The sequence below is a fragment of the Dunckerocampus dactyliophorus genome, chromosome 11, assembly GCF_027744805.1.
Source record: "Dunckerocampus dactyliophorus isolate RoL2022-P2 chromosome 11, RoL_Ddac_1.1, whole genome shotgun sequence".
NCBI lineage: Eukaryota > Metazoa > Chordata > Actinopteri > Syngnathiformes > Syngnathidae > Dunckerocampus > Dunckerocampus dactyliophorus.
Window position 1 is genome coordinate 6,928,127 of NC_072829.1, and position 26,992 is coordinate 6,955,118.

General features: G+C 40.4%; 1 protein-coding gene across 1 annotated transcript in view; it reads right to left on the minus strand.

The window, feature by feature from the left end:
- The window catches only part of fgfrl1a (fibroblast growth factor receptor like 1a), a 66,475-nt gene that overhangs the window by 8,275 nt on the left and 31,208 nt on the right, over window positions 1-26,992 (minus strand). Inside the window, exon 4 of the mRNA XM_054791931.1 lies at window positions 1,666-1,731. Within this exon, the coding sequence (XP_054647906.1) occupies window positions 1,666-1,731 (66 nt within the window). The remainder of the gene's footprint in view (window positions 1-1,665; window positions 1,732-26,992) is intronic.

The following is a 26,992-nucleotide window of genomic DNA, read 5'->3' on the forward strand; positions in this document are numbered from 1 at the left end:
GCAATAAAACACAAGAATCAAAGCAGATGTCATTTAAACACACATTAAAACATTACCGACAACACGAAAGAGCAGCAGAAAATTGCATTATCCGTTAGACCGGGGTGTCCAAACTTTATTTTCTTTCTTTTCTTTATTCACAGAATATTTTGACTTTATTCTCATAATATTATAACTTTTTCCGCAACCTAATTTTCCAAAAATGACAACTTTATAAGTTTTGTTTGTTAACATAATATTATCATAATAATACATACTTTATACAACATAATATCTCTTTTTTTTAAATTATTTTTTCTTTAATATTTCCACTCTAAGCTACTAAAATGACATTTTTAGGATAAGTTTTTCTTTCTTTTTTCTCATCAGAATAAACTTTTTTCCTTAATATTTTGACTTTATAATCGTAAAATTACAGCTGTTTTTTTCCCCCATTTCTGCTGTTTTTTTTTTATTTTCAAATTATTTACATTTTCTTCTTGTACATTTTCTTCTCGTAACTATGACATTATTCCCATAATAGTTTGACTTTATTCTCATAACATCATAACTTTTTCTGCAACCAAATTTTCCAAAAATTATTCATTGTTTTGTTTGTCATAATATTACGACTTTAAAAAATGTATCTATCTATAGCGCTATCTATCTATACACATACAGTATACTCTACATTGATATATATATAAATATATATATACAGTATATATACACTGTATATATGTATATCTATATATACAGTATCTATATATAGATAAACTGTACATATATATAATGTGTATACCACAAATGGTACCCGGGCTGCACTTTGGACACCCCTGCGTTTGTCAAATGCTGCAAGGACAGCTTTCAGCTTTACAGCTAATGTAGCTTCCACTTCCTCTCCCCACAAAGCAATTAAATGACCTCAATCACCCTCAAGTGCTCTTGAAAAAGAAGTGCACAAGGAACAAAAAATAAACAGTAATTCATAGCAAAGAAGTTTGCGTCACTTTCATTTGCAGTTTGTATTACTTCTATTTGTAAAATGTTCCATCCTCTTTTGCTCATTTGGTGGACCCCACATCACATGAGCTTTCCCAGATGGGAAAGGAAAGGAACAGGAGTACGGAAAGCTGGGTTTTCATTTGCGCATTATTAAGAAAAAGCATCATAGGGTAGTTAAGGGTTATCATGGTGAAGGAATTTGTGAAACTTGTGATGTTACAATTAGAGCTGCAGCAATGAATCCAATGAATCGACTAGTTTAGTATTCGATTATTCTTTTTAATTTAAAGATGTAAATATCCTCCAATTTCAGCCTCTCAAATGTGAGTATTTTTTCATTTTCTTAGTCATCCATGAAAGCAAACCTATTACCTTTGTTCTGTAGGCAAATCAAGATATTCAGCTTTGGCTTTGGGAAAAAATGATCTGCATTTTTGCCTCTTTTCTGATATGTTGAGGACCAAACCACTAACCGTGTTTGGTTCATATTGATTTGGTCCGTTTGGGGATTCAATCAACAATAATCGTTAGTTGCAGCGCTAGTTATAATACCAACAGTTGGGTCGTGTTTTGGTACCGATTCCGTATGGGTTGAAATGTGAAAGGTACCCACCCATCCCGAAGAAGAGGTGGCCAAACCACCAATTAAAGGTCAGTATAAAGAACTATTGTTTTCATTACCAAGCTTAAGGGACAGTTCCGGAGCGTGTTCCGATCCACTTCCTGCTGTTCTGGAACTGGAATCATCTGCATGGAAGAAAACAGGAAGAACAGACACATAAATCATCATTTTACCGTACATGTCGTACGAGTAATCAAGACCAGATCCACCGTGTTCTTGTATTAAATAAAAGCTGAGGTGGGAGCAAGTCATTGTTTTGCAAGTCTCAAGTAAGTCAAGTCAGAACAAGACAAGTCAAACCATGGCTCAATTCATAGGCTTGAAATAAGACAGTCTGTTACATTTGACAAATACAATGAATGCGTTTTGAATTGTTTATTTTTTAAATAAAATAACACAAGTGTGACAGGACTTAGTCTGAGAAAAAGAGTGCTGACGTAGCATTCATGATTTACGTAATCCACAACGTTGTTGTTTGGTCTTGATCGGACGTTAATAGATGCATTCAATGAGGCGGATTCTGTGGGAAAATATGTTGCCTTGCTGGAAATGACGTGATACTGTAACGATCATGTTAGCTGAGTACTTTCAACGGGGACACATTTTGCTCAACACATTCACTGAAAATATGAAGTATTTTCAAGTCTTCAGACTGCATCCGAGGCAGTCATTGATGTCGAAGTCCAAGTTGAGTTGCGAGCCTTTGGTGATACTGCCAAGTTGAGTCCAAAGTCATCAAAATTGTGATTTGAGTCCAAGTCGCATGATTCGAGTCCACGCGTCTGCGACATCGGCACATATGGTCGACAGCTTTTCTCAACATAAAATTTGCTTCTGTTTTTGTACATGGCTTCGGATTTCAAAAGATATGGAGTGTAACAAACTAGTCCGTTTTCCCTGTATTGTAGCATTCCGCGGAATCTACTCTCGCCAGGATGTATGAAAAGTTCCATCCATTGGTCATTTACAATTATTTGACATTGTTTTCTGCATGTAAAGCTATAATTATTCTCTATAAAATGTATTTTTCGTTCATATTTTTGGGTGTTATTTTACATTATCTCCTATGGGAACAATTGCCTCTGTTTTCGTACATTTCGGTTTTTGTCTGGCCTTTTGGAACACATTAATAGCAAAACCCGAGGTACCACTGTACAGTCAAACCTCAGAACTGTACGGTCACAATCAATTTGTGACAACTATAGCACTTTATTAGTATGTTAAAAGTAGGGCTTTTAAATGATTGCAAATTTTAAATCAGATTTATCACGGTTTTGAAATTAATTCATCATAATTAATCATGTCTGATATACAGTACGCCCATTTTTACTGTATTTTATTGAAAGAAAGATAAAGATTCAAGAGTTTTATTGTCATATGCGCCGTAAAACAGGTAGTTCTGCTATGCAATGAAATTCATGTTCTGTTCATTCTCTCAAAAAAAGAAAGAAAACACAAGAAAATGAATAAGAACAAAAGAAACATTAATACCAATAAATTAAGCAACAACAACAGAAGAGACATTAATACCAATGAATAAATAAATAAATTGCTATGAGTGTGTGTGTGTTGAGGTTGTTTGTTCTTCGTCGGACTCTAGATTTATAAATGTCTTTATTAGTGCATCTATAGAAGCAACTGAGGATTGTGGTGGACATGCCAAATTTCCTAAGTCTTCTCAGGAAGTACAGTCTCCTTTGGGACTTCTTCATAACTTGTTGGGTGTTGTGAGACCAGGTGAGGTCCTCGCTGATGTGTGTGCCAAGGAACTTGAAGGTTTTCACCCTCTCCACCTCAGTCTCATCAATAAACAGGGGTTTATGCGGCTCCTTTTCCCTTGTTCTTGGGTCAAGCTAAAAGATCTTGGATCTTATCTAAAACCAGTTTCTTTAATAGTAGCAGAACATTTGAATTACACTTTACCTGTGTCATTATGAGCAATGAAGGGTTGCGTTCAAAAACACCACATCATTTAAGGTGAATTCACGTTTCACGAGTGTATTTTCTGGGATTTGCGAGCTTCGCATTAAGAGTTACAAAGTGAGTGAGGAATATCCACTTAATGTTTTTCTTTGTATTTCTGTTTACTTAGACCACACATGTACGCATAATAAAGACGTTGTTGTGATGTTCAGAGTGTCCGTGAATGCATCTCGCGGCCGTCTCATGACAATGAGGAAGTTTCTAGAGGGGAAGGGACTAGAGACGTGTTTGTGAGTTGGAGATCCATACAGTATATGCCGTGGAATTGCACTGCTGATGTGTTCAGGTGATCATCACACAGAAAGGCGGTTCTAAACATCTGCACGGTCATGCCAGGAACCACTTAATGCTTTGACCCATACATGACTTGTGTGTGTGTGTGTGTGTGTGTGTGTGAAACATTTGGAGCACCTGTGAGGAATTCTTCATACAAAGATCGGAGGCCAATGTGCGGATTGGAGAAGACCACCTCTCAGCTCTGCTTGTTTAATGCGGCGTGATGGAATATTTCAGATGCACTGATAGCGTGTTGTAGTTCCAAAGCAAGCACTTTCTGAAAGGATTTGACTGGAGGCGCTGCTATTCCTGTCCAAAACCTCGCAAGCATCCCATCCCTATCGTCCAACATGTCAATGCCGTCTTCTAGGTAAAGGTTCACATTTGAAAATGTGTGTGTGTGAGTTGGGTGGGCGTAGGCCTGGCACAATAATTGATAATTATAGTCGATAAAAATAGTCGATAATTTTGCCTGCCTCGATAAATTGACGTGTGCATGTATGCGTGTTTGTTTTCCTTGTCTTTCTGTACCAGGATGACAAGAGAGTTCACTCTGCATGTGTCTGTGCGCATTGGTTCTATAGTAGAATGAACAGAGAGAGTGAACCCTCCTGTCAACCACTCAGCTTCTTTGTCCCAGTACGTGGAGTACTACTAGTGAGTGAATACTCTACAGACAGAATGCTAGCAGCAAGTTAGCAAGCAAACGCTAATATGAATGAAGTCATAAAAGTGATGGTTTCTAAGCCGAATGCCACAGCCCCGGTGTAGAGGTGCACCAGAGCTTTCGTCCCGACAGTCAGCGTTCTTACTGAGGCGTTCGGTCGGCAAAGTAAATACAAGCAAAACAGTGCAAAATGGTGCGTGCTCACAGACAGTGTCGCTGGCTTTTCAAAAGAAATGCAACCTCCAAACGGTTGAAAAGCCGACATTTCGGGAAATGTTAGAAATGTTTGACAGACGGTACGTACGGCCTGTGAGAACGTACATGTACATGTCACAAACTTCAATTCCTGAGCTGTATAACCGAGTGAAAGAAGATGTGTTGAAGGACACCAGAAAAATTGCATTTTAGATATGTTGTCCAGCTCAAATATGGCCGCCTACATTCGTTTGACAATACACTACATAACTGCGTGTGTGTGGGTCTATTTTTTATTTATTTATTTTTTTGGTTATGACTGTGACTTTTAAGTGAATTTTTTGCTAAAAGAAACAGAGTCCATTTTATTTCCATTGAGGTTTTTTTTGTTTGTTTAATTTATTTGAAAGCTCTTGACATTCCAATTACAATGTTAAATACTCTTGAGAAAAAAAGTTTTTTTGCTTTTGATACGATGTAGTCTCATTATTATGCTATATAATTAATGAATAAAATGGTCTCAAAAATTTTTGTCAATAATATCCATTATCGCCAATAATTTGCAGGACAATTATCGTCCAGCAAAATTTATCGTGACAGGCTTAGGTGGGCACACGACGTAGCATTTCAACAAACTTCACTTGGAGAGCCTCCAGTGTCCTTTTCATACAAGCACACACACACACACACACACACGCACACACACGCTGGATATATGTCTAACAGCTGTTTGCATGCTGGAAACATGAGTCCCAACTGTCTAGTGTGTGTGTGTGTGTGTGTGTGTGTGTGAGACCAGGGGGCCAGTATTTTCCTAAAGGGTCATGTCCTTCCAGGATTTAATACAGAGACACTGGATATGTGGACACAACCTGTGTGAGAAAGGAGAGCATTGGTGGTTGCAGTATCTCAGCCAAAAGCAGCCGCCATGACGCCATGACAGACCCACTAAACCACTATTAGTCCTGTCCAACTGAGAGAAAAACTATTACTGCACAGATGGAATGAAAACTGCAACATAGTTCATCTAAAGCAGTGATTCCCAACCTTTGTTGAGCCAGGCCACATATTTTACATTAGAAAAACCCGACGGCACAACACAAAATAAAAATGTCACAAACGCTGACACGGTCAAACCTCAGTTTTCGTATAATTCCGTTTTCGGCAAACATTTTCACTCCAATTTTGCCTCAGTTTTCATACAATGTCTCCGTTACAAACACACACACACACACACACGGAGTGTTGGTGTGATTTATGTGCTGGCTGTGCAGCCTCATGGAAGTCATTATCTCCATCCTCCATTAAGATGAGAGAGGAACAACGTGATGAAAACATGAAGGACGGAGGAGAAGAAGGACAGAGGGAGGATTTATGAAGTGAAGCCACTGAGCAGACAATCGCACACCATCGTTAACGACTACATAGCTTCTTCTTTTTTTTTTTTTTTTAGGAGTGATGACGTGCGGTAATGTGACATGATAACAACTTGTGCCAGAATAAACTAGAGATGGCTACACACGCACACACACGCACACACACAGACACACACATACACACACACATACACACACACACAGTGTGACTGTTTTTTATTTGATGAAATTTGATCTGATCTACCTCTAAGCATCTTCAGACTTCAGATTCTAATCCTCTGCCAACAAATTGAACAGGTTCTACTCAGTGTTCTTGTCCATGTTTCTTACTACTGTAATATTCATCAAAACTAGGAAACGTGCGCACCGTAATTAATTAAGGAAGAGATATATGGATCTCTTCACACCAATAACTATAGAAGTCTCACCTTGTGGAGCAGTTATTTGCTTCGCAAGTCATCAAAGGCTCCTCCCACATCTTAAGGGACGGTCAAAAATCCTTTGCAATTCATCATCGCCCATCTATCTAGTATCTGTGATTTGGATTTGGACTCATTTGGTCAAAGTCCGTAGAAGGAGTTCATCCACGTACAACCCCTTCTTTTTGCACAAAATGGCAAGTCTACAACCAAAATGGCCAACTTTCTGTTCTTCAGACATTTCGGTGCGTCTTGTAGACGTCGCCATCAAATTTTGTGACAATCCATGAAACTGGTGACCGGGGTTAATTTCTTCTGAACTTATAGGGGGCGCCACTCAGTGAATTTTGGGGGCGGGTCTTGTTTGAAATATCAAACTTGGTGAGTCTTCATGCATGTTAAGGCGAGGAAAGGCGGAGAATAATAATAATAATAATTCGCACATTTACTGCTCGGTGCTCGGGCCCTCATAATAAAGACGTAGAGAAAAGCGCCGTGTCATGAAGAAAAGTGAGACGTCTTGAACTTTTCCTCCTGTTGAAAATCTTTTATAAACTGGCGCGTGCTTACGTCTGCAAGCCAGAAGCAAGCGAGTGTGTTCTCAGGTGAGACTGCTTCAAACTTATCTTCTCGCTCCTGATCTTCCTGTGTGTGTGCACGTACAATAAATCAACAATATGCCTGAACTACACCGAGAAGAAGCGGAGCTCTCCTGCTCCTGCAGACTAAACAGTACGCTTTAGAGGGAATCTTACACAAACCAAGAAACACGCAAGGTGTGTGTGTTTAACTTGAGCAAAAGTTTGCACTTCCTGAAGCGGAGCGGACGAAGGTTTGATCTCGTGCCATGAATGGACTCCACACGCTAATTACACCCACCTGCGTGTGTGTGAGTCAGCATAGATATGACATCATCAACACAGCCACTGCCAGCATTACTGTGAGGTGAGCTACAGAAACGGTTCTCGTCCAAGTTCCCCTCACCAGTGTCCCTCAGTGCTCTCCTTCGTGTTAACTGTCCACCACAGCGCCATCTGCTGGATCTAGTGGGTCACTGCCCCCACTTGGTCTGCTACTGGAAACTGTGGTGCCATTATTTCTATGGTCAAATTTGTTTCAAAATCTGAAATCAGAGGTCATATAGAATTGGGTTTGCTTCTTAGGTCTTAGGTCTTGGTCTGCAGCGCATTCTAAAAATATAATTTAACAAGGAAACTAAAAAAAAAACGCAAAACAGCAAAAATGAAAAAAATCAGTAGTAACTTTACAAGAATAAAGTCATCATATTAAGAGAAAAAAGTTGTAATTTCAGGAGAAAAAGTCAAAATTTTAAGAATAAAGAATAAGAGAATAACTTGGTAATATTAAGTGGAACAATAACGTAATTTTAGTAGCATAATGTTGAAATATTACATCTTTTTTTTAAAGTCGTAATATTATGAGAAACAAACAAAACAAAATAAGTTGTCATTTTTGGAAAAGTAGTTTGGGGAAAAAGTTACAATATTATGGGAAAAAATGTCATAATATTACAAAAGAAAATGGACAGGAAAAAAATTGAAATAGTTGGAACCCAGTAGAAATAGGAAAAAACAGCATTTTACATTTTACAAGAATAAAGTCAAAATATTAAGAAAAAAAGTTGTGCTCTAACGAGAAAAAAATGTCATTTTAGGAGCATAGAGTTGAAATATTAAAGAAAAAATACATTATTTTCTAAAAGTTGTTTTTTTATATGAAACACAAAACAAAGTAAAGTTGTAATTTTTGAAAAACTAGGTTGGGGAAAAAGTTATAATACTATGGGAATAAAGTCAAAATATTAAGAACATTTACAAAGATTATTTAAGATGAAATATTTTGGAAAAACAGCAAAAATGGAGGAAAAAAAACAAACTGAAGTTGATACTAATACGAGTTTCACCTACATCATTCCCAAACTTTTTACAGCAGCGTCCCCTTTCAGATATTTGAGCTGAAGCCATGTGCCCCCAACTCCTACACACTTAAAAAACATAAAGCTTTTTATCTGACTTAACTTGAAATACTGAACAAAATTCATTGTTTAATTAATTTCATAGTAATTCCGGGTCAAAAATGTGTATTTTGCATAGTCACAATTTGATTCACAAGAGCACTGATAAATAGACAAGTAATCCTGCTACATATCGTTTATTCCAGTTTGACGTTGGCATCCTTCTGTTTAAATGGGTTGAATTTGAGCTTCACTTTTTGAGTCCACTCACGATGGCTGTGGTTTAAGTCTGCTTATCAATGTAATACCAAATTGAAGGGCAGCGTACGAACTACAAAAGAACAGCAATATAAATGAAATCTTCGAGATTAAACACTCTTAATGCACAAAATGACCAGCAAACGTATTATTTGTTCATATGATGCACACAGAGCAATGAACAACCTCATGCTCTGTCTCCTTTCGGCTCTGTTCTCCTTGTGCTGTGAGGCCTTCTGGTGCACTTGTAATTCGGAGTGTTCGGCGCTATTTGTTTTTCATTTTTATTCATATACCCCCTATTACAATTGGTGTACCCCTGGGGTTATGTGTATCCCACTTTGGGAACCTAAGACTGATATCACAAAGCTGAGATGCAGTTTTTCCTTAAAATATATGAATATAACATCTTAGCATAGCTACCTACATGTGTTACAAAATATCAAAGTGGCCCTTGCAGCCTTTTATTTTTCAGTATGTGGACCACTGTGGAAAAAGTTTGGACACTCCTGTCTTAGAGGTTCTACTATACATGAATACAAGTGAGGTTCAACCTTTTCTCTTTGGGTAGAAGGCAAACAAAATCCCAATCTGCTTTCCTCCTGCTGACCCTGGTCTATAAGAGGCATGAAAAGAGAAATATTCCCACTTGAGATGGATGAAATATCCCATCATGCGCTCGTGTTTCAGCGGTCCTTCCTCCACATTGCCGCTTCGCTGGTGGGGCTGAAGAAAGACCTCCATTGTAACAAAGCAGCGCAAATCTTATTCTTCTGTCCATGTGAGATTGTCCAAACACACACCATGTGATTAACAAGCCACATTTTTATGGCACGTCCGCTATTCCAGATCTGCTTTCCATCACTTACTCACTGATTCAACTCTCGTATATTTGCACACACCACAGCCAAACTGGGGTCGCTTACGCTCAGCGGACAGCTAAGAGACGCAGCAATAATATTTGGACGTGTGTGTGTGTGTGTGTGTGTGTGTGTGTGTGTGTGTGTGTGTGTGTGCTAGGAATGCATGGAAGAATGGAAGAAAAAGAATGCACGCAAAGATTAGCAATCGTGGACAAAAAGTGTTTAGAAAAATGTCAACATCTCAAATGTGAACAGTGACCATGTTTGGTTGGACATATTCAAAATCAACAGCGCTTTTTTCTTTCAACATAAAACAAACTAATAGTTTTGAAGGTCGAAAGGTTTGAAAACTGATTGTCCTGATATGACTTCCTCAGCTACTAGCATGTATGACATTTGGGACACCTTGGGACCCAAACTTACAAAAATGTTAGCTGCTAAAGACGCACGAACACAGCAATCATGCATGATGTCACGTGAACTCAGTACAGTACAGTACAGTACAGTACAGTACAGTACAGTACAGTACGTTTTGCTTTTTCTTTGGCATTTTTTTGCTCCACTTCTTCCAAAAGAAGGTTCCACATCAACAGGAAGAAGAAGAACAAAGGAAAATGAAAAGTAGAAGAAGAAAAGAAGAAAAAAAGGAGAAGGAAAAAGAGAATAAGATAAAAGGAGACAAAGGAAAAAGAAGGAAAAGGAGAAGAAAATAAAGGAAAATGAAAAGGAGAACACTGCGATTGGCTGGCGACCAGTCCAGGGTGTACCCCGCCTCTCGCCCGAAGTCAGCTGGGATAGGCTCCAGCATACCCCCGCGACCCTAATGAGGATAAGCGGCACAGAAAGCAGATGGGATGGAAAAGCAGAAGAAGGAAAAGAAGAAGAAGCAGAGAAGAATGAAATGGAAAAGATAAAGGAAAATTAAAAGGAGAAGAAGAAGGAAAAGGAAAAGAAGAGGAAGAAGGAAAAAGGAGAAAATAACGGAACATGAAAAGTCGAAGAAGGAAAAGGAGAAGGTAAAGGAACATGAAAAGGAAAAAAAGAAGGAAAATGAACAGGAAAAGAAGGTGAAGGAAAAGGAAAGGGAGAGGGAAAAGGAGAAGAAAAAAAAGGAAACGGAAAATTAGAACAAGAAGGAGAAAAAGAGGAAGAAGAACAAGAAATATATTGCAATTGTTATTTTTGGTATGTGCAATACAGTAGATCCTCACTATTTGCAGGGGTAACTGTCCCAGACCACCCGCTAATATCAAATAAACGCTATCAATTGAGACGCCCATAAAAATGTCTATTTTGACACTCTGATGAAGCCTGGGTTATGCTGCTGACTCACTCCTCCCCCATCCAAAGCCTTCTGCTAGCTTGACTTTGTCCTCGGATTTTGGATCAACAAAAGTGACTTGTGATTATTAGATTGGCTTCAGCTCCGGAGCCCTCCCCGTTTCTCTTCAATTGCCAGTGTTTGCTCGTGACGGAGGCAGCTAACAAGCTAAACGCACAGAAGCACAATCCAGGTTTAAGACCTAAATACGCCTCACGCACTTATTAAACACATTTTAAATGTATAGGTACTCATCGCTAATGAATGATAATAAAAGATGATCGATAGAATAGCCTGGTTGTCAGGCTAGCGCTACAAACGCATTTCCATCTACTAGGGAGCTGTGCCCATCTCCCTCTCAGGCGGCTAGTGGTACGCGGTGGGGTCGTCCCATCTAGCTGTCGGAGGAGGCATTTCTTCAAGCCGCATCTACATAATCCACAGTGCTTGCCTCTTTTAATTCCAGTGATAACAAATGCTGCTACTGATTATCGTCAATATTCGATTTTATCAGCAACATTTTTTGAGACATTTTTTTCATTAATTATTTTCATGAGAGGTGTAATTCACATTTGAACCACTAGATGGTACTCAAGTATATATTACAGTGTACCTGTGTGAGACATTAGCTTGACACATAAGTTGCGTGTATGTATGTTTTTGCAATGTAACGGTCGACACTGTCTGTGAGTGCGCCACATTTTGCACAGTTTTGTTTATATTTGCCAACCAATCGCCTCAGTCGGGACAAACCTTCGCTGCCCGAGCACCTCCATCAATTGTTTTTGTGAGAAAATGGTCGGTCATCCGTGGTCATGCGCTCACAGTGTTCATTCTGTTTAAAACCGAAATATTCCAGGTCGTTCATGTGTATGTTGGCTCACAACGCTAACTGCTGCTAGGGGTAGTCGCTAGTAGCTAGTAGCCCCGCCTCCACAAAGAGGCTGAATGAGGTGAGCGCCCACTCTCTCCTTTCATTCCACTATAGAACCAATGCGCACAGACAGATGCAGAGTGACCCCTCGTCATCCAGCCTGCGTCACAGAGAGACGAGCAGATACGCAAACACACGCAGACATGCTAATGTCAATTTATCGAGGTCGTCGACTTGTTTTTTTTAAATCGTTCCGTTAATAGACTTATCGATTATCGCGACAGGCCAACGTTCACCTCACTGCAAGTTTTGAGGCGGGATTTTAAGAAAGTATGTACAGAAGCGAGAGCGCTTCTGTACGTGCCGCTGCCAACTTGCACAATGTCATGTTGTTACCGACTGGGAGTTAATGAGATGTTTTTCTGCAGAAAAATGACAATTTTTGGAGAAAAATCTAAATGAAAATTACTAAAATAAATCCTAAGTAAATAAAATAACCAATAAATAAATGATTTTTTTTTTTTACCCAAAAATTTGTGATGAGAATGCTGAGTCATGAAAAAGCGGGGGACCCACTGTCATTGATTTCAGAAAGCACTGAATTGTCAAAATTCACGCACTCAAGAATTAAGTACACAGTATACACAGTATACTTACCTAAGTGTACTGATGGAAGTACAGCAATCCCTCATTTATCACGGTTAATTGGTTTCAGACCCGACTGTGATAAGTGAGTTTCCGCAAAGTAGGATTCAATATTAACAAACAGAATATTTTTGCAGTTATTACCCAACATATAAGTTATAATTCAATATATATATATAAGCCATTTGAGACATAAACAAGACTTGTGCTCATGTGTGTCTCAATAAATGTCTTCCGGACGTGTGGACAAGAAATGACGTCACGGATTAAGGGTTTAATTTTAGCTGAAGTACGACCACAACAGTAGCCCGTGTTATTACAATGCTGATGACTATTATTATTATTATGTTATTATTGTGTCTGAGATCAATAATTCTAATATAATAAAAGCCTGCCGTTGCCGATCAAGTCTGGTACGTGTTACTAGTGACACCTACTGGCCAGTGTAGACTACAGATCATCAACGTCTTGTAATGCCTTAAACTGTATTTGTATTTTAGTTCATTTAGACCATTTAGGCCAAGGCCAAGAATATGTAACATTTGCTTAAATATGCAATTTTTGCACTAATAATAGGCCGTGGTCAACCACAAAACAGCAATCATTTATTAATTAATTTTTGAAAAACTGTGACAGGAGTGAGGGAGCAATATTGGAACCGCGATAGAGCAAGGAGAGCAAACTGGATTCCATTTGAGACACGGCACAACGGCTAACAATGTGTTCAAGGTCAGGGTTAACGTTGTCGCCTTTAATGACATAAATGTTAGGTGGACCAACCGTGTGATTTTGTAACACACAGTTCCACTCATAAGTGTCACACAAAAGGCGGCGTTTACGACTTTTCAAAAACATTGCGTGTGTTTTTAAAAGTGAGAGCATCTGGTCAGGATCATTTTGTTGCTGTAAGCATTGTTTTTTTTTGTTGTTTTTTTTAAAGAACGCTAAAGGTGGCCTTGCTTCTCTGCACATTTGTCCACGTAGCTGCTTTGCATCCACATTCACACCTCGTTAACGCTACACGGAACACACGGGGGAGATTGGCTGAACAAAATGGAGAACATGTGGGCGTCACACAGGAAAATGTGGAAGTCAGAAGAGCCCTGTGTCTCAGTGTCTATTGCTATTACTGTCTTGTATACTGCATATGGTGTTGCTGCTACTGGAACCTTAGTTTCCCTAAAGTTCTATCTAATCTAATCTAACATAACCTCTCAAAAGTGTCTGCGCTTAAAACCTTACTCCAATGCAAATGTTCCACAAAGCTGCAGTCTTTGCAGTGGCCAGCAGAGTGCGACTTCACAAACAAACAAAAAAAAAAAGCTAACTTCTTCCAGACTTATCAACAAGTAAAGATCTGGGATGGCATTTAGGGCGGGCCGTCTTGTAATACAAGTATGCAATTCTCTAGCTGGGGGGTCATACCCACTTTTTTTTTTTTTTACGGCGAGGTTAGCGAGAAGTATGATGGAAATTTAAATACTGTACAGAAGTCAGATATATTTAGTCTTTGGCTCCGACCTCAAACCACCCCACGCTATAAAAACTGCTGTCATGTCCCAAAAATAGATCATGTCGCTGTGATCAAAGTGGTGGTGCACCCTGCCCCTGCCCCCCTCTCCCCAGACACACAAACACACACATACATGCCATGTGAAGGTCATGATAGGAAGTTGATTTCTTTAGAATGATGCATGATCAACTTCATGCAAAAAACGTCCATTAAGAAATAATTTGCATTTCAACTTTTTCTCAACAACTTTGTTTTGTTTTCAATGAGACCCTAATTGTCCTTCACAACATTTTAATGCAGGTCGTGATCTTTATATTTTTAGAATATGCCGAGGGCCACTTGAAAAATGAGCTGCACACCACAAATGGCCCCCGGGGCCACACTTTGGACACCCCTGCACTATGTAGACAAGAACATCTTATTTATTTAACATCTTGTTTAACCCTACCCCGTCACACTTATTCAGAATCAGCATGAATCAAGTTCACACCACATTCGGGAGAGAATTACTACTTCGTAAGAATACCGTTCTAATACTTAAGATTACGTTTGAAACCCGTCTTGAATCATTTCTGCACATTTGACTCGAATGTAGTTGGAACACAGGAGGAATATTAAGAATATTGTTAGAATGCAGTCAGAATATTTAGAAAGCACTTTGAACGGCGTACGAGTGCCATTCGAATGCTGCCTGAAGTCTGGTCGGAAGGTGCAGCATCATCAGGAAAAGGAGCTGCCTCATCAGGAGCTTCTTGGGTTGCAGCACTCTGCCCCGTCCACGCCGGCGGCAGGTGGTGGAGTTGCTCACCTTGGCTTCTTTCTTCCTTTGCGGCATGACGTGATGTGAATACGGCAACGCTTCAATGGTGAGTAACGTTTCAGGGGCAGCTGGCTGCGTTTTTATGTGATTATGCAGCGTTCCAAATTATATCCCGACTCATTTGAGAGACAATTGGGACATTTTGAATGCATTTCAGTGGCAGTGCCAGTCGATATTTAAGACGGCATTCAAAGTGCCTTCCAGCTGAATTCTTTTAATATCAAAATATATTCCTGCAGCAATTGAGATGCATTCGAGCTGCATTCCGGCTGATTCGAGCCACATTTGGAGACATTCTGGCAGGAGTGCCGTTTCGGTTCTCCCTCAAATGTGATCAGAATGTTTGGAATGCTGTTGGAATACCATAAGAATATTTAGAATGCAGTCAGAGTGCAGTTAGAATACCTTTCAAATGCCGTTCGATAGTTTTCCACTTCGGATGCACCTCGAAGGTTTTTAGCCAGGGCAAGACATTTGGGCCGGCCACAACAATAAGTCAGAATATTTGGAATGCTCTCAGAATGCAGTCAGAATTTTGAGAACACACTTCGACTATCCAGGAATAAACCAGAATTTTTCATTCCAACGGCATTCCGGCTCATTCCACCTCTAGTGTGACGAGGGCTTAATTGAAAAATAAACCAGGAGTTGGACTAGTCCGGCGACTATTAAGCGGTGGGTACTCAATGAAATTTGTGCCACTTCCTGTAAGTGCAGTGACCAAATATTTTTTGTTGTATCAGGGGGTTTTTTTTGTTGTTTTTTTGGTCAGTGACATATTCTACATCCAAAATTAAATATGGATTAGACGGTAAACAACAAAAACCTGCAAACACCTGCAAACCAAAATGGCCGACCATCTAAACATTGTATAAAATGTGGTCTTTGATGATTTCTGTGCATCCTGTCATGAAGATTTTTTTTCCAGGATGCAAGTTTAAGTATGTTAAAGCTCTCAAAAAGGTGATTTAGGTGCCGGAATAACAACAATAATAATAATCGTAAAGAATAATAATAAAAAGAGGGTCCCTTTGTCACCTGTACCACAAAGTTGAGATGTAGGCTATTTATTCTTTACATTTATTGATAGATCAGCATATCTTTACCCACAGTGGATCGATATTAGCGTGTTTAATCAATTTGCATGTGAAGAATATCAAAGTGGCCCCTGCATCTTTCCAATTTTGTATACAGTATGCAGCCCTCAGTGGAAGAAAAAAAATTTTGGACAACGTCGCTCTAAATAATGTACGTGTGTGTGTGTGTGTGTGTGTGTGTGCGTGTGCGTGTGTAGTGAGCATGCACAAAGAGTATTTGTTTTTAAGTCATATTGAGTGATTGCATGTTATTCTATTTCAACATAATTCTGCAAGAATGCAATCTGTCTTATATAAGTACGTATGTGTGTGTGTGCGTGCATTCCTCCCAGCTGTGTAACTCTAGTCGACATCAAGGCAGCGCTCCTCTGATGAATCAACCAATCTCTCACGTCGGCCGCCACGTGCCACCTTTGAAGCACACGCACCGCCGGCCGGCCTCGGATTTGTCGCTTTCAACTCCCAATCAACCCCGGCCCGCTTTAGCCCTCACGGGATAGTATTCCCGTTAAATGGCTCCTCATTAGTACTTGCGAAGTTTTCTTGGCAATTAACGACTGGCTCGTCTTACGTTTCTGGACGCTGCGGAAAAGAAACTAAAGAAACTCCCTCAACACGACTGCTTTTTTCTTTCTTAGTTTTGTTTTCTTTGGCTTTTATTGTCTCACATTCTGCCCTGTTTTTCATGAGTCACACAGCCAGACACACCACATGCGCGTTATGTGCCATCGAAATGCGTTAGCACTTGTAAAAACAGCATTAAAAGCTGATTGCACATGTGTCACATGACCCATGAGGACATGAGCTCCATCAAAAAACAGTACGTATAGAGTAATCCCTCGCCACTTTGCGTTTCGAATGTTGCTGCTTCACTCTGTTACGGTTTTTCAAAAATATATTAATCATGCTGTTTTTGTGGTTGAATACAGCCTATTATTCGTCAAAAATATGCATATTTAAGCAAATTATATGTATTTTTGCCTAAATTGAGCATTGTCAAGCATAAAAATGGCTAACGGAACTAAAATACAAATATAAGGCATTCAAAAGATGTGATGGTATGTAGTATTCTACACTGGTGTAAGTAATGATACTGTAATGTTCGGCGAGACACACAAGCACCAGACTTGATCACCAAAGCAACAGACTTTTATTGCAGGTTTGAATTATCTCACCACAGGCAGAATAATCCCTAACACGGGCTACTGTTGCGGCCGTAACCTACGCCAAGCAACGTCAACTCTGAACCCTTGATCTCACTTCCTGTCCGCTCCGCCATTCAGCTCTCAACACACACAAGCACGAGTCTTATTTATGTCTTGAATGGCTTATTTTCTGTTATGTCAACTATATTAGGTAAAAGGGGTTATTTTATCTCTAGAGGGCTCTCTAATAATGTTTAAAAAATGTACTGTATTTTGAAGGTGGTAAAAAGGTTTTCTATGCTCTAATTACAAAAATATTCCATTTATAAATAAGGAATCCTACTTCACGGAAATTCACTTATCACGATCGGGTCTGGAACCAACTAATCGTGTTAAACGAGGGATTACTCCGCTGTCCAACTCCGAATTTGTCCATTGTCTCGGTTATCGTGCAATATTCTGCATAACAAACTAGTCAGTTTGCCTTGTACTCTATCATCCCACAAAATCGAGTGCCCACGCAAAGCACCCTACGCGTTGGTCCTATTCTATGGGAACAATTGTACATTTTATATCTGTATATCAAGAAAAATATTCAGATAAAACTGCTGCTGTGCTAGCATGCAATCTAATCTTTTATTTCGGGGCCACGATTGCTTTCACGCTTTCAGTCAATTCTTGCTTTAACAACAAAGACACATTCCCTAGCTGGCATTTCGATCCCCTTAAAGGATGCTGATTGGTCCTCTTGTGTTTTCATTGGATACATATCAGCGTTGCATGCATGTGTGTGTGTTACATATCAGTATTGGATTACACACCTGAATGGTCACCAATCAAGCTGCCTGGCCAGGTTACCACTCACCTGATGATGTTAAGTGTCAAACAATTGAAAGTGTGAGTGCCGCAACGGGACCGGCAGGTGGGCACGAGTCCAGTTTCAACACACAAACCGCGGCACATTTCCAAGCTGCGCCTCTCTCAAGTGTCAACACGACACATGTTAGCTTTGCGCATGTCGGCGTCCGCTTGCACCGGGGAATGTTTTTAACTTCAAAGTCGTTGGCACGGCGTTGCGAGGCGTCATGCTGACAACTCTTCTTTGATCAACAACTCTTTACAAGAATGTAAAAGCCAGGCAGTCATCATGACATGTTGCTGGGCCACAATCTGCATGACGCGATCCCCCCCCCACGTCCTACACAGACTTTGCATTCCTAAATAAAATCAATTATCGTGCCCACCCCGAGCCCACCCCGATTGGCGAAGAAATTGACTAAAAATGACTATTTCTCATACTCTAAACCAGGGGTGGGCAAACTCGTGGGCCACATTGAGTTAAAAAATTTGCCGGAGGGGCCGTCTATATATGTGGTCATCAAACAGAAGAACATACTTGCTCACGGTGCAACGAAACGAAAACACAACACATCCACAGCAAGTAAAGGCCAACTACTCCTACTACGTGGGTAATAAACAACAACTAAGCGCTAAACATAACACTTTATGTTTGTAAACTGTTATTTCCAAATGACCACAACGCATGCTGGGTAGTCCAGCGGCAACAACAACATGAAATATGAAAAATAAAACATTGGCTATCAAGAGTATATTAACTCCTCCTTGTTTGCTTCTCCGACGACCTCCTCAACATATCTTGCAATCAAGCAAAAATGTGACAAACATGGCAAAACGTTGGGAGAAAGAGTACCACGAGATACCCAGCATGCCTTGCGGCGGGAATATATGAGTGTTTTTTTGGCATGGGTGTTGTGCGTAGATATTTATTTGTATGCTCACATGATGCAGTAGGAAGGTTTGTGATGTGCTGTGTTGTTTGGATCACTTATTTGCACGAGCTACAGATTGCACCTGACTATTTTGGCAACTCCAGCGTGCCACAATAGCACTGCAAGGTACGTTGCCGGCTACACTTTCAATGTTAAAGGTTTAAAAAAAAAGAATTTGGAAATGCACGGTGGGCCAGATCAAGATGCTTGGCGTCCCTAATGTGGCCCACGGGCCGCAGTTTTCCCACCCCTGCTCTAAACCGCTGCCAGGCATTAAACGCATTCTGGATTCAGTTTTGCACATTAAAAACAACTGCAGGCATACAGTACAGTACTCCCTTGTTTATCGTGGTTAATTGGTCCCAGAGCCGGCCGTGATAAGTGAATATTGGCAAAGTAGGATTCCTTATTTAGAAACGGAATATTTTCGTAGTTAGAGCATAGAAAACCTGTTTGCAACCTCCTAAATACGTTTTTTAACATTATTAGAGCCCTGAAGACATGAAATAACACGCCATAGTCACCTTTACACTCATATTACTCAATATAATAAAAGAAAATAAGACATGTTAAAGGGGACCTATTATACGACTTTTCGGGCCTTTGTATTGAGTTCTGGACTCCTAGAGAGCAGCTACACACGATAACCCGCACAGAAAGCTTTCTTAGATCTTCCAGACTCTGTACCTCTTCCTGCAGTGTTTCCTGCTTCTCGCCCAAACGGTCTGTGTAATTTACTCCGCCCCCGGCCCTCTTCCAGTTACGCCTCCCACAGAGCCCGCTGCGCTGTGATTGGTCACACTCCCAAGCGCTCCCGAGGACTTCCGGACAGCTGCCGAACCGCTTTTGTCCGATTACTTATACAAAATAAAGGGTTAGGACGCTGATAAATTGTTACGTACAGCTTGCTCTCGTGACTCTTCAACACGACCAAGTAATGTTGGAAAGGTGTCGGATTTCAGCAACAGTTTGGCAGATAGTCCAGCTTCGTATTGGCCCATGTTCACGGAACAGTCCCGTGTGAAATGGCGTTGACAGATGAGCATATTTTTCTCTTGCTGGCCGGGAATCAGCAACTCCAACCACTTCTGCCTGATGCTTGCCTCTTTAGGCACACCCCAACAAACATTTACTGGGAGCCATTGCTCGACGTGCTAACACCGTGAACAGAGCGAAGCAGAGCGGGGGTGCTGGGCATATAAGGAAGTCCGGGTTGCATTGACGTCAATGGAACTCTGTAAAACACAGCGTGCAGAGCCGCCCAAAACTGTCTCACTTCCAAATGCGCAAACCTCATTATTTGATGTGTTGTGCATCATTTAACACGAGAATACAATATTGTAACAACATTTATAGGTCAGAAAAGAGGAAAAGCATAAAAGGTCCCCTTTAAGACATTAGTAAAACATAACAGACTGACAAGTTAGCATTGAGAGAGTTCCTTGTTGTTGTTTTTCTGGACAGCGTACTTCCGGTGGCAGAATGGCACGACGTCAGGATGGCTGTAAATTAGTCATCCTTTTTATTTGAAATTTGACACAGGGAACTATGTCTTCCAGGCCGATTCTCAAAACACAGGATGAACACTTCAAAACTTTCTACTTATTTCCTAAAAGCTAGCTCTAACCGTCACTACCCTCTATATCCAACACTCTCACACAATACACCCGTCGCTTCAGTAACATTACTGACACCTAGTGACCAGTGTAGAATACTACATAATCACATCTTTAAACTTGTTTTCTGAATGCCTTACATTTGTATTTTTGTTCATTTAGCTATTTTAATGCTTGGAAATACTTTATTTAGGCCAATGACACGTAAAAAATTGCTTAAATATGCATATTTTTGACCAATAATATATAATATTCAAGCCACAAATCAGCGATCATTGTTTATTTGGAAAAACCGTGCTAGAGTGAAGCCAGGGAATTCAAACCGCGCCGTGACGAAGGACAACTGTATTCAGTATTGTTCACAACACCACGTCTTGTCAAAGCATCTTCCTGCTGGAAAATGTTGAGTGAATAGCTGCAGCCCTCTTTTTCAACTGCAGTTAGCAACATCAAACCACTTTCTATTTAAGTTACCATATAAAAAACTAAGTGTAATTTTTTAAAGCAGAGAAAACAATATGTGTTGTGCATATGATGTACAAAATTGTGTCGCTGTGTAGCAGTTGGGCTGGGAAAAAATACATTATGGCTGATCCACTTGTGATAAATAATCAAAAGGCTACAGCCAAGTACTGATATTTTTGTTGATTAACATGAATCGCCTCTTCTGTTTTTTTTCCTCAAGAAGAGCAGCATACAAATCACTGTAGTGTGAGATCATTGTTATTTTGGGTGACTGGTTTGTATTCTCAGAGTAAATCAGGCAGTTTGTTGTGAGTCAGGGTGGTCCACTGAGAAATTCTCATACCCCACCCCCAAAAGGTCAAGGTCACATCCCACGAGGATGTGTTCCAAAATGTTCACCTCTCAGTATTATCTCGGACTTAATGAAACATTTAGGAGATGACACGCTGTGTCTCGGCTTGGAAAGAAGAAGAAGAAGAAGAAGAAGCTGACAGGCGCCTGTGATCTCCACACATGTTCTCCTGTCCTTCTGCATGCTTCTGGAGATTAAAACGCCCCTTCAAAAAAAGGGGACGTGCTTCCTCCATGTTGGCACGCACGCCCCACTCCCCTCCCTCACACAAACAGCCATCTTTAGAAAAAGAAGACTTTAGCAGCATGTGAAGATGAAACCACTGCACGTCGACGAGACTTGTCACACACACACACACACACACACACACACACACGGCGTGAATGGCGTCAAAATAGAGGAATGAAAGATTATGGGATGCACGCTGGTGTGTATCAGTTTTCAGCTGTCAAACTTGAGACTGATAGCTGAGGCGCCAGAGAACCTTCACAAAGTTTGCATGACGAACCACAGAGGACACACACACACAGACCATCTACATTAGGGGTGCCCAAACAGAGAAATTAAAGAATGCAGGGTGTCACTTTGATACATTTGGGAGATATCTCAATTACATACATGATACATGCACATTAACGATGCTAAAACCAATCCAGTGTACGTCAATATATACTAAACTATCTGACATCTTGGCTTTGTATTATAGGTGATAAAGCATTCATTCATTCATCTTCTATGCACCTTATCCTCATTGGGGTCGCGGGTGTGCTGAAGCCTATCCCAGCTGACTTTGAGCGAGAGGCTCGATTGTGCCCTGCGATTGGCTGGCGACCAGTCCAGGGTGTACCCCACCTCTCGCCGGAAGTTAGCTGGGATAGGCTCCAGCATACACTTGCGACCCTAATTAGGATTAGAAAATGGATGGCTGGATGGATGAAAACTTCATGACATGTTCAGCAAGATGTTCCAGTGCATCAGGAAAGGCAGGAGATGCTCAATGAAGAGGATTGTAAGACAGCACAAGAGTGAGCCAAGGATCAAAGCGGCAGCACAAGGGACAAATGCATCCTCCACAACAGGGGAAGAAGAGGAGGGGAGCAGAGGAGGCGGCAGGCGGGTATCTTTGAAGGCGACACAGACAAAAGTTTCTAAAAACTTCAAAAGGGCCCTTTTCTTTTTCGTTCCTCCTTTCCACACTCTTCTCCCTCCTCTCCTCCTGCTCGTCTACGCTAATTGCCAATGCCCAGCCTGCCCTTTTCCCGGGCTTCCCACCCCAGTGGGCTACATGGGGCAGAGCAGCCCGCTAACACGTGCTTGTGGAACAATAGAACCTGCACGCTCAATCCCTGCACTAATGAGAAGAAACTCCTTGAGAGAAGATGCAGCTCAGTCAATAGACTGCACTATTTAGTGTGTGTGTGTGTGTGTGTGTGTGTGTGTGTGTGTGTGCGTGCATGCGTGCACTGGAAAGCTGCGTCTTTTTTTTTTCCAATTTGTTCAAGAATCAAAACCATTTTCCCCCATAGGAAGATAATCTGTTCCAAGTTCAAACTGCAGCCATCCTAAAAGCTTTATTAAGTGTACAATGTCTTAACTGTCATCCAAACATCAAAAGAAGTGAAGCAGTGTAAAAAATGTACATACGACATACAGTATGATGGCCGTTTCTTCCGACTTTAGAAGTTACTTTTTAAAGCAGTGGTGCCCAAAGCGTGGCACGGGGGCCATTTGCGGCGTGAAGATTTTTTCCAACAGCAAAAGTTGGAAAAAAAAGAGGAAAAGGGCATAATGTAATGAAAGAAACTTGAAATGTTAATACTAATATTACTACTACTAATAATAAGCTTTGTCTCCTATAACACAAAGCTGACATGCAGGCTGTTTTAAAAAAAATATATATATATAACTGCTTTCAGCCAGTGAAAAATTAAAACTGTCAAAATGAGCTTCCATAGAGAGTGAACTGTATGTGTGTGTGTGTGTGTATGTGTGTGTGTATGTGTTGTGTGTGTGTCCTCCTAACAATAGCGAGGAAGTCTAATCCTCCAGGCTGTATAATAGCCACTAAGCTGTCTATTCACAAGTACATACTAACTGCTCTGATCAGACACTCAGTCCATTCATTCCACATCTTTCCCTTCCATTCTTTTATTTAATTCACTATTTCACTATTGTACTTCTCACTCCTTTCATCTCCTCTGTGCTTTCTTGTCACTATGCTTCACTTCATTCAGTCTAAAAAAAAAACAACAACAAAAAAAACTTCTCTGAAAACATCTGCATGGACCCAAACTAGAACATACTGGAGCACAGAAAGACGAAAACTCGTGTTGTAGCGGTTCAACCACCTGCCTTCGTCGCCATCATGCCCTGCTTATTCATTTTATTCACTCCTGCCACATCTTCTCTTTCCTCCTCCTCCTCACAATGATGAAGTTTGGGAGAGGTCAAGCCGTCCGTGGTGAGAAAATGCATGAAAATGAATGTGTGCTTGTGTGTGTGTGTGTGTGTGTGTGTGTGTGTGTGTGTGAAGGACTACAAGGTATGCATCTGAGGATGCTCAAGCGTCTTCTTCTTTCATTTGTTGGACTATGAAGAAGAGAAGGAGGAGGAGGGGGAGGAGCTCGGGGGGTGATTAAGGGTTTGAAGTGTGTTCAGAAGCCACTTTCACAGTAATGAGCGTCTTCTTGAACATAATTACCGATGTCCACCATGCATGAAGACATATCATCTGGTTGATTACCGAGTAGTTCAACTCCAATCAAACTTTATTCTCATTCTTGCAGACAGACAGCACAGAGAATGAGAGACCTCCTAATTCAACTGGAAATGCTTAGCAACATTTACTATCAAAAGAGCCATTTTGCCCGCTCGACCACAAAAGAAAAATAGTCTGGAGTCGCAAAACATCAGGTTAAAACATCTCGTAAACTTCTAAAAGTTTGAATATTTCTCAATTTTACCAGTTACAACAAACAGAAGTGCAAGTGCATGTGTAACGGATGCCAAACAAGAAAGGCGCAGCACAGTGAATTGACAGTCTGTTTGTTTTAGCTCGCTGGCTAACGCTGCTCGCCTTAGCTATCAATAAGTGGACTTATGTGGTCACCAATGTGAGCCAGTCGTGTGTATGGCTGGACTGCAGGGATGACCATTGTTACACGTGTAGGTCTACTTTTAAATAAATTCCACTTTTCTTTTTTTTGAAAATGTCTTTCAACGTTTTGTTTCTCGCCACATATCAAGCATATACGGCATGCAACCTACGCTCCTCACTCCTCACTCTCCCCGTGACTCAGCGAGCCTTGCCAGCCAGGGCGAGTTGTAGAGCTGCAACAATTAACTGTTTTGGTAAATCGATTCATTGTTTTTTGATTCAAATATGTAAATATCCTCTGATTTCAGCCTCTCATATGTGAATATGTTTTAATTTCCATGAAAGCAGACCTATTATTGTTGTGTTTTAGCCAAAAATAGACATTCACACATATCAGCTTTGACTTTGGAAAACAGTGATGGGTATTTTTGCCTCTTTTCTGATATGTTGCGGACCCAACCACTACCTGTAGGTGTTTGCTTCATATTAATTTGGTCCATCTACGGCCTAACAGATTACTTCATTAATTGAAACAAGAAGCTTCAGACTAACTGACTAAGAAAATGATCATGATTGTATTTTTGTGTACATTTATTGTTTTACTGAAGCTATTTCACAAACAATTAGACTTTTTTTATTATTTAACAGTATTTTAACAGAATATTCAAGTGGCAACCTGGTTCTATTTCTGAATAAAGAGGCGGAAATTAAAAACGTGTTTTTTTTAAAAAATCCCATTCATCAATTAATCGAAAAAAATAATCAACCTGATTCATCGGTTATTAAAATAATCATTAGTTACAGCCCTAATGAGTTGGCTACGCTTCCCTGGTTCTACCTGCTGACAACCGCAAGAAGAGGTACTTGCATTAATTCATTGCCTTTCGACTTGTCTTTATCACATGCAGGAATGTGCTGTCGAGTGTTTGAATGTTTTCTGACTTAATGGGTTATTTTCTGTCAAAAGAGTTGCTCCCATCAACCGTCCTTTCAGGACGGAACGACAGAAAGCCTGCTTTCCACACTTCTGGGCAGACTTTCTGCAAGATTTTAGAGTGCGTCTGCAGAATATTTTTAATCATTTTTTTTTTTTAAATCAGAGGTCACTTGTTCACTGTGTTTGATATTCTTAAGATAGATTTGATACATAGATTTGATAGATTGATGTGATAGATTGAGAGCCACCGGAAGAAAGCACCGGAAGCATTTTGGTTATGTCAACAGCCGCTAATCAGTCAGCCAGTCCAATGGGGGTAGACTTACATGGATTCCACTGTAGTTTGTGATTGCTCTGATGTGAGGCTGTGTTTACAAAATGCGGAAGGCCAATCAAAAATGGGCTCTGGTTAACCCCAGTGTATACATATTTGTCATGTTGTCAGTTAATACAAATTCTTCACGGTCTGTGTTTCTACAGCAATGCTGTCTATCCATCTCTGCCTGATGTTCCGGACATGTCCCATCTTGAACGTCCACAAATGTTCCTTCCTTCCACTTGATGACATCTTCTGTGGAAGCCGGGAGAAAAAAAATAATTCATTCTTGTCTCTCCATCCCATCCGTCGTCTTTGTGTCTCTTTCAGTGGAGGTGAAACCAGGCATAACCAGAGGATGTGGGACAGACAGCCGTGAAATGGAGGAGCGTCAAAGCGTCCACGTGTGTGTATGTGCTGCCCATGTATGTGTGTGTGTGTGTGTGTGTGTGTGTGTGTGTGTGTGTGCGTGCGTGCATGGACATACAACAGTTTGCAGTTTTGCCTCCTTTTTCTTTCTACTCGCCAGCCAAATCATCTTTTGAAATGCGATTCTGCCAACCCCCCCCCCCCCCCCCCCCCACAGATTGTTTCATAGCAGCCAGCATGTTTACATCTCGCCTTGTCACGGTGCTTCCTTGATTTCCGCCCGCAGGACCGACTCTGAACCACCATAGGGGTGGTGTGATATTTCCACATGGTGACCTACCCTACTACTGCAACCCACTCTCTTATTGAATCATTTTCATTCAAGTACAGCGCCATTGGCCAATCTAACTGCACTTAAATGTATACTTTTTAAACTGTTTCTCTGGTCATAATGTATGAAAGTTGTCTATTCAGCTGTGTTCTTCTGTCAGTGAAACTTTTCACCTGCGTAAACAAAGAAAAAAAAAAAAAATTAAACAGCCCAATCATCAAGTTTGGTCCAGATTTTAAACAGGTGAACCGGTTGAGACTCCTAAGAATGATCTATTATCACTACAGTGGAATCCTGCTTAAGGCAACCCGTCTATGTCGACCAACTCATCAAGCCCCGGTCCACCGTGTTCTCGTCAACATCGACATACATCAATCATTTTTGTTGACATAAAACTGAGGTCAAAAGAGGTAATTTCTATGAAAAACCAGCCTGTTCCTGTCAACATGTGTTGTAGTATTGTTAACTGCATCATTACAACAAACAGCAACTACTGTCTACTTATACAGTATTAAAACATGACTTCCAGTTCAGTGCAACGTAAGCTTAAAAATAAAAACATAGGAACCAGAAAAAAGAATTACACATGTATTAAAACGCTCTACTGTCATTGTAGTCAAGACAAACAAAGAAATTACTGTAAACTTCCTTAGGTTTAAAAATCCTTTATCACCCATTCTCGGAAA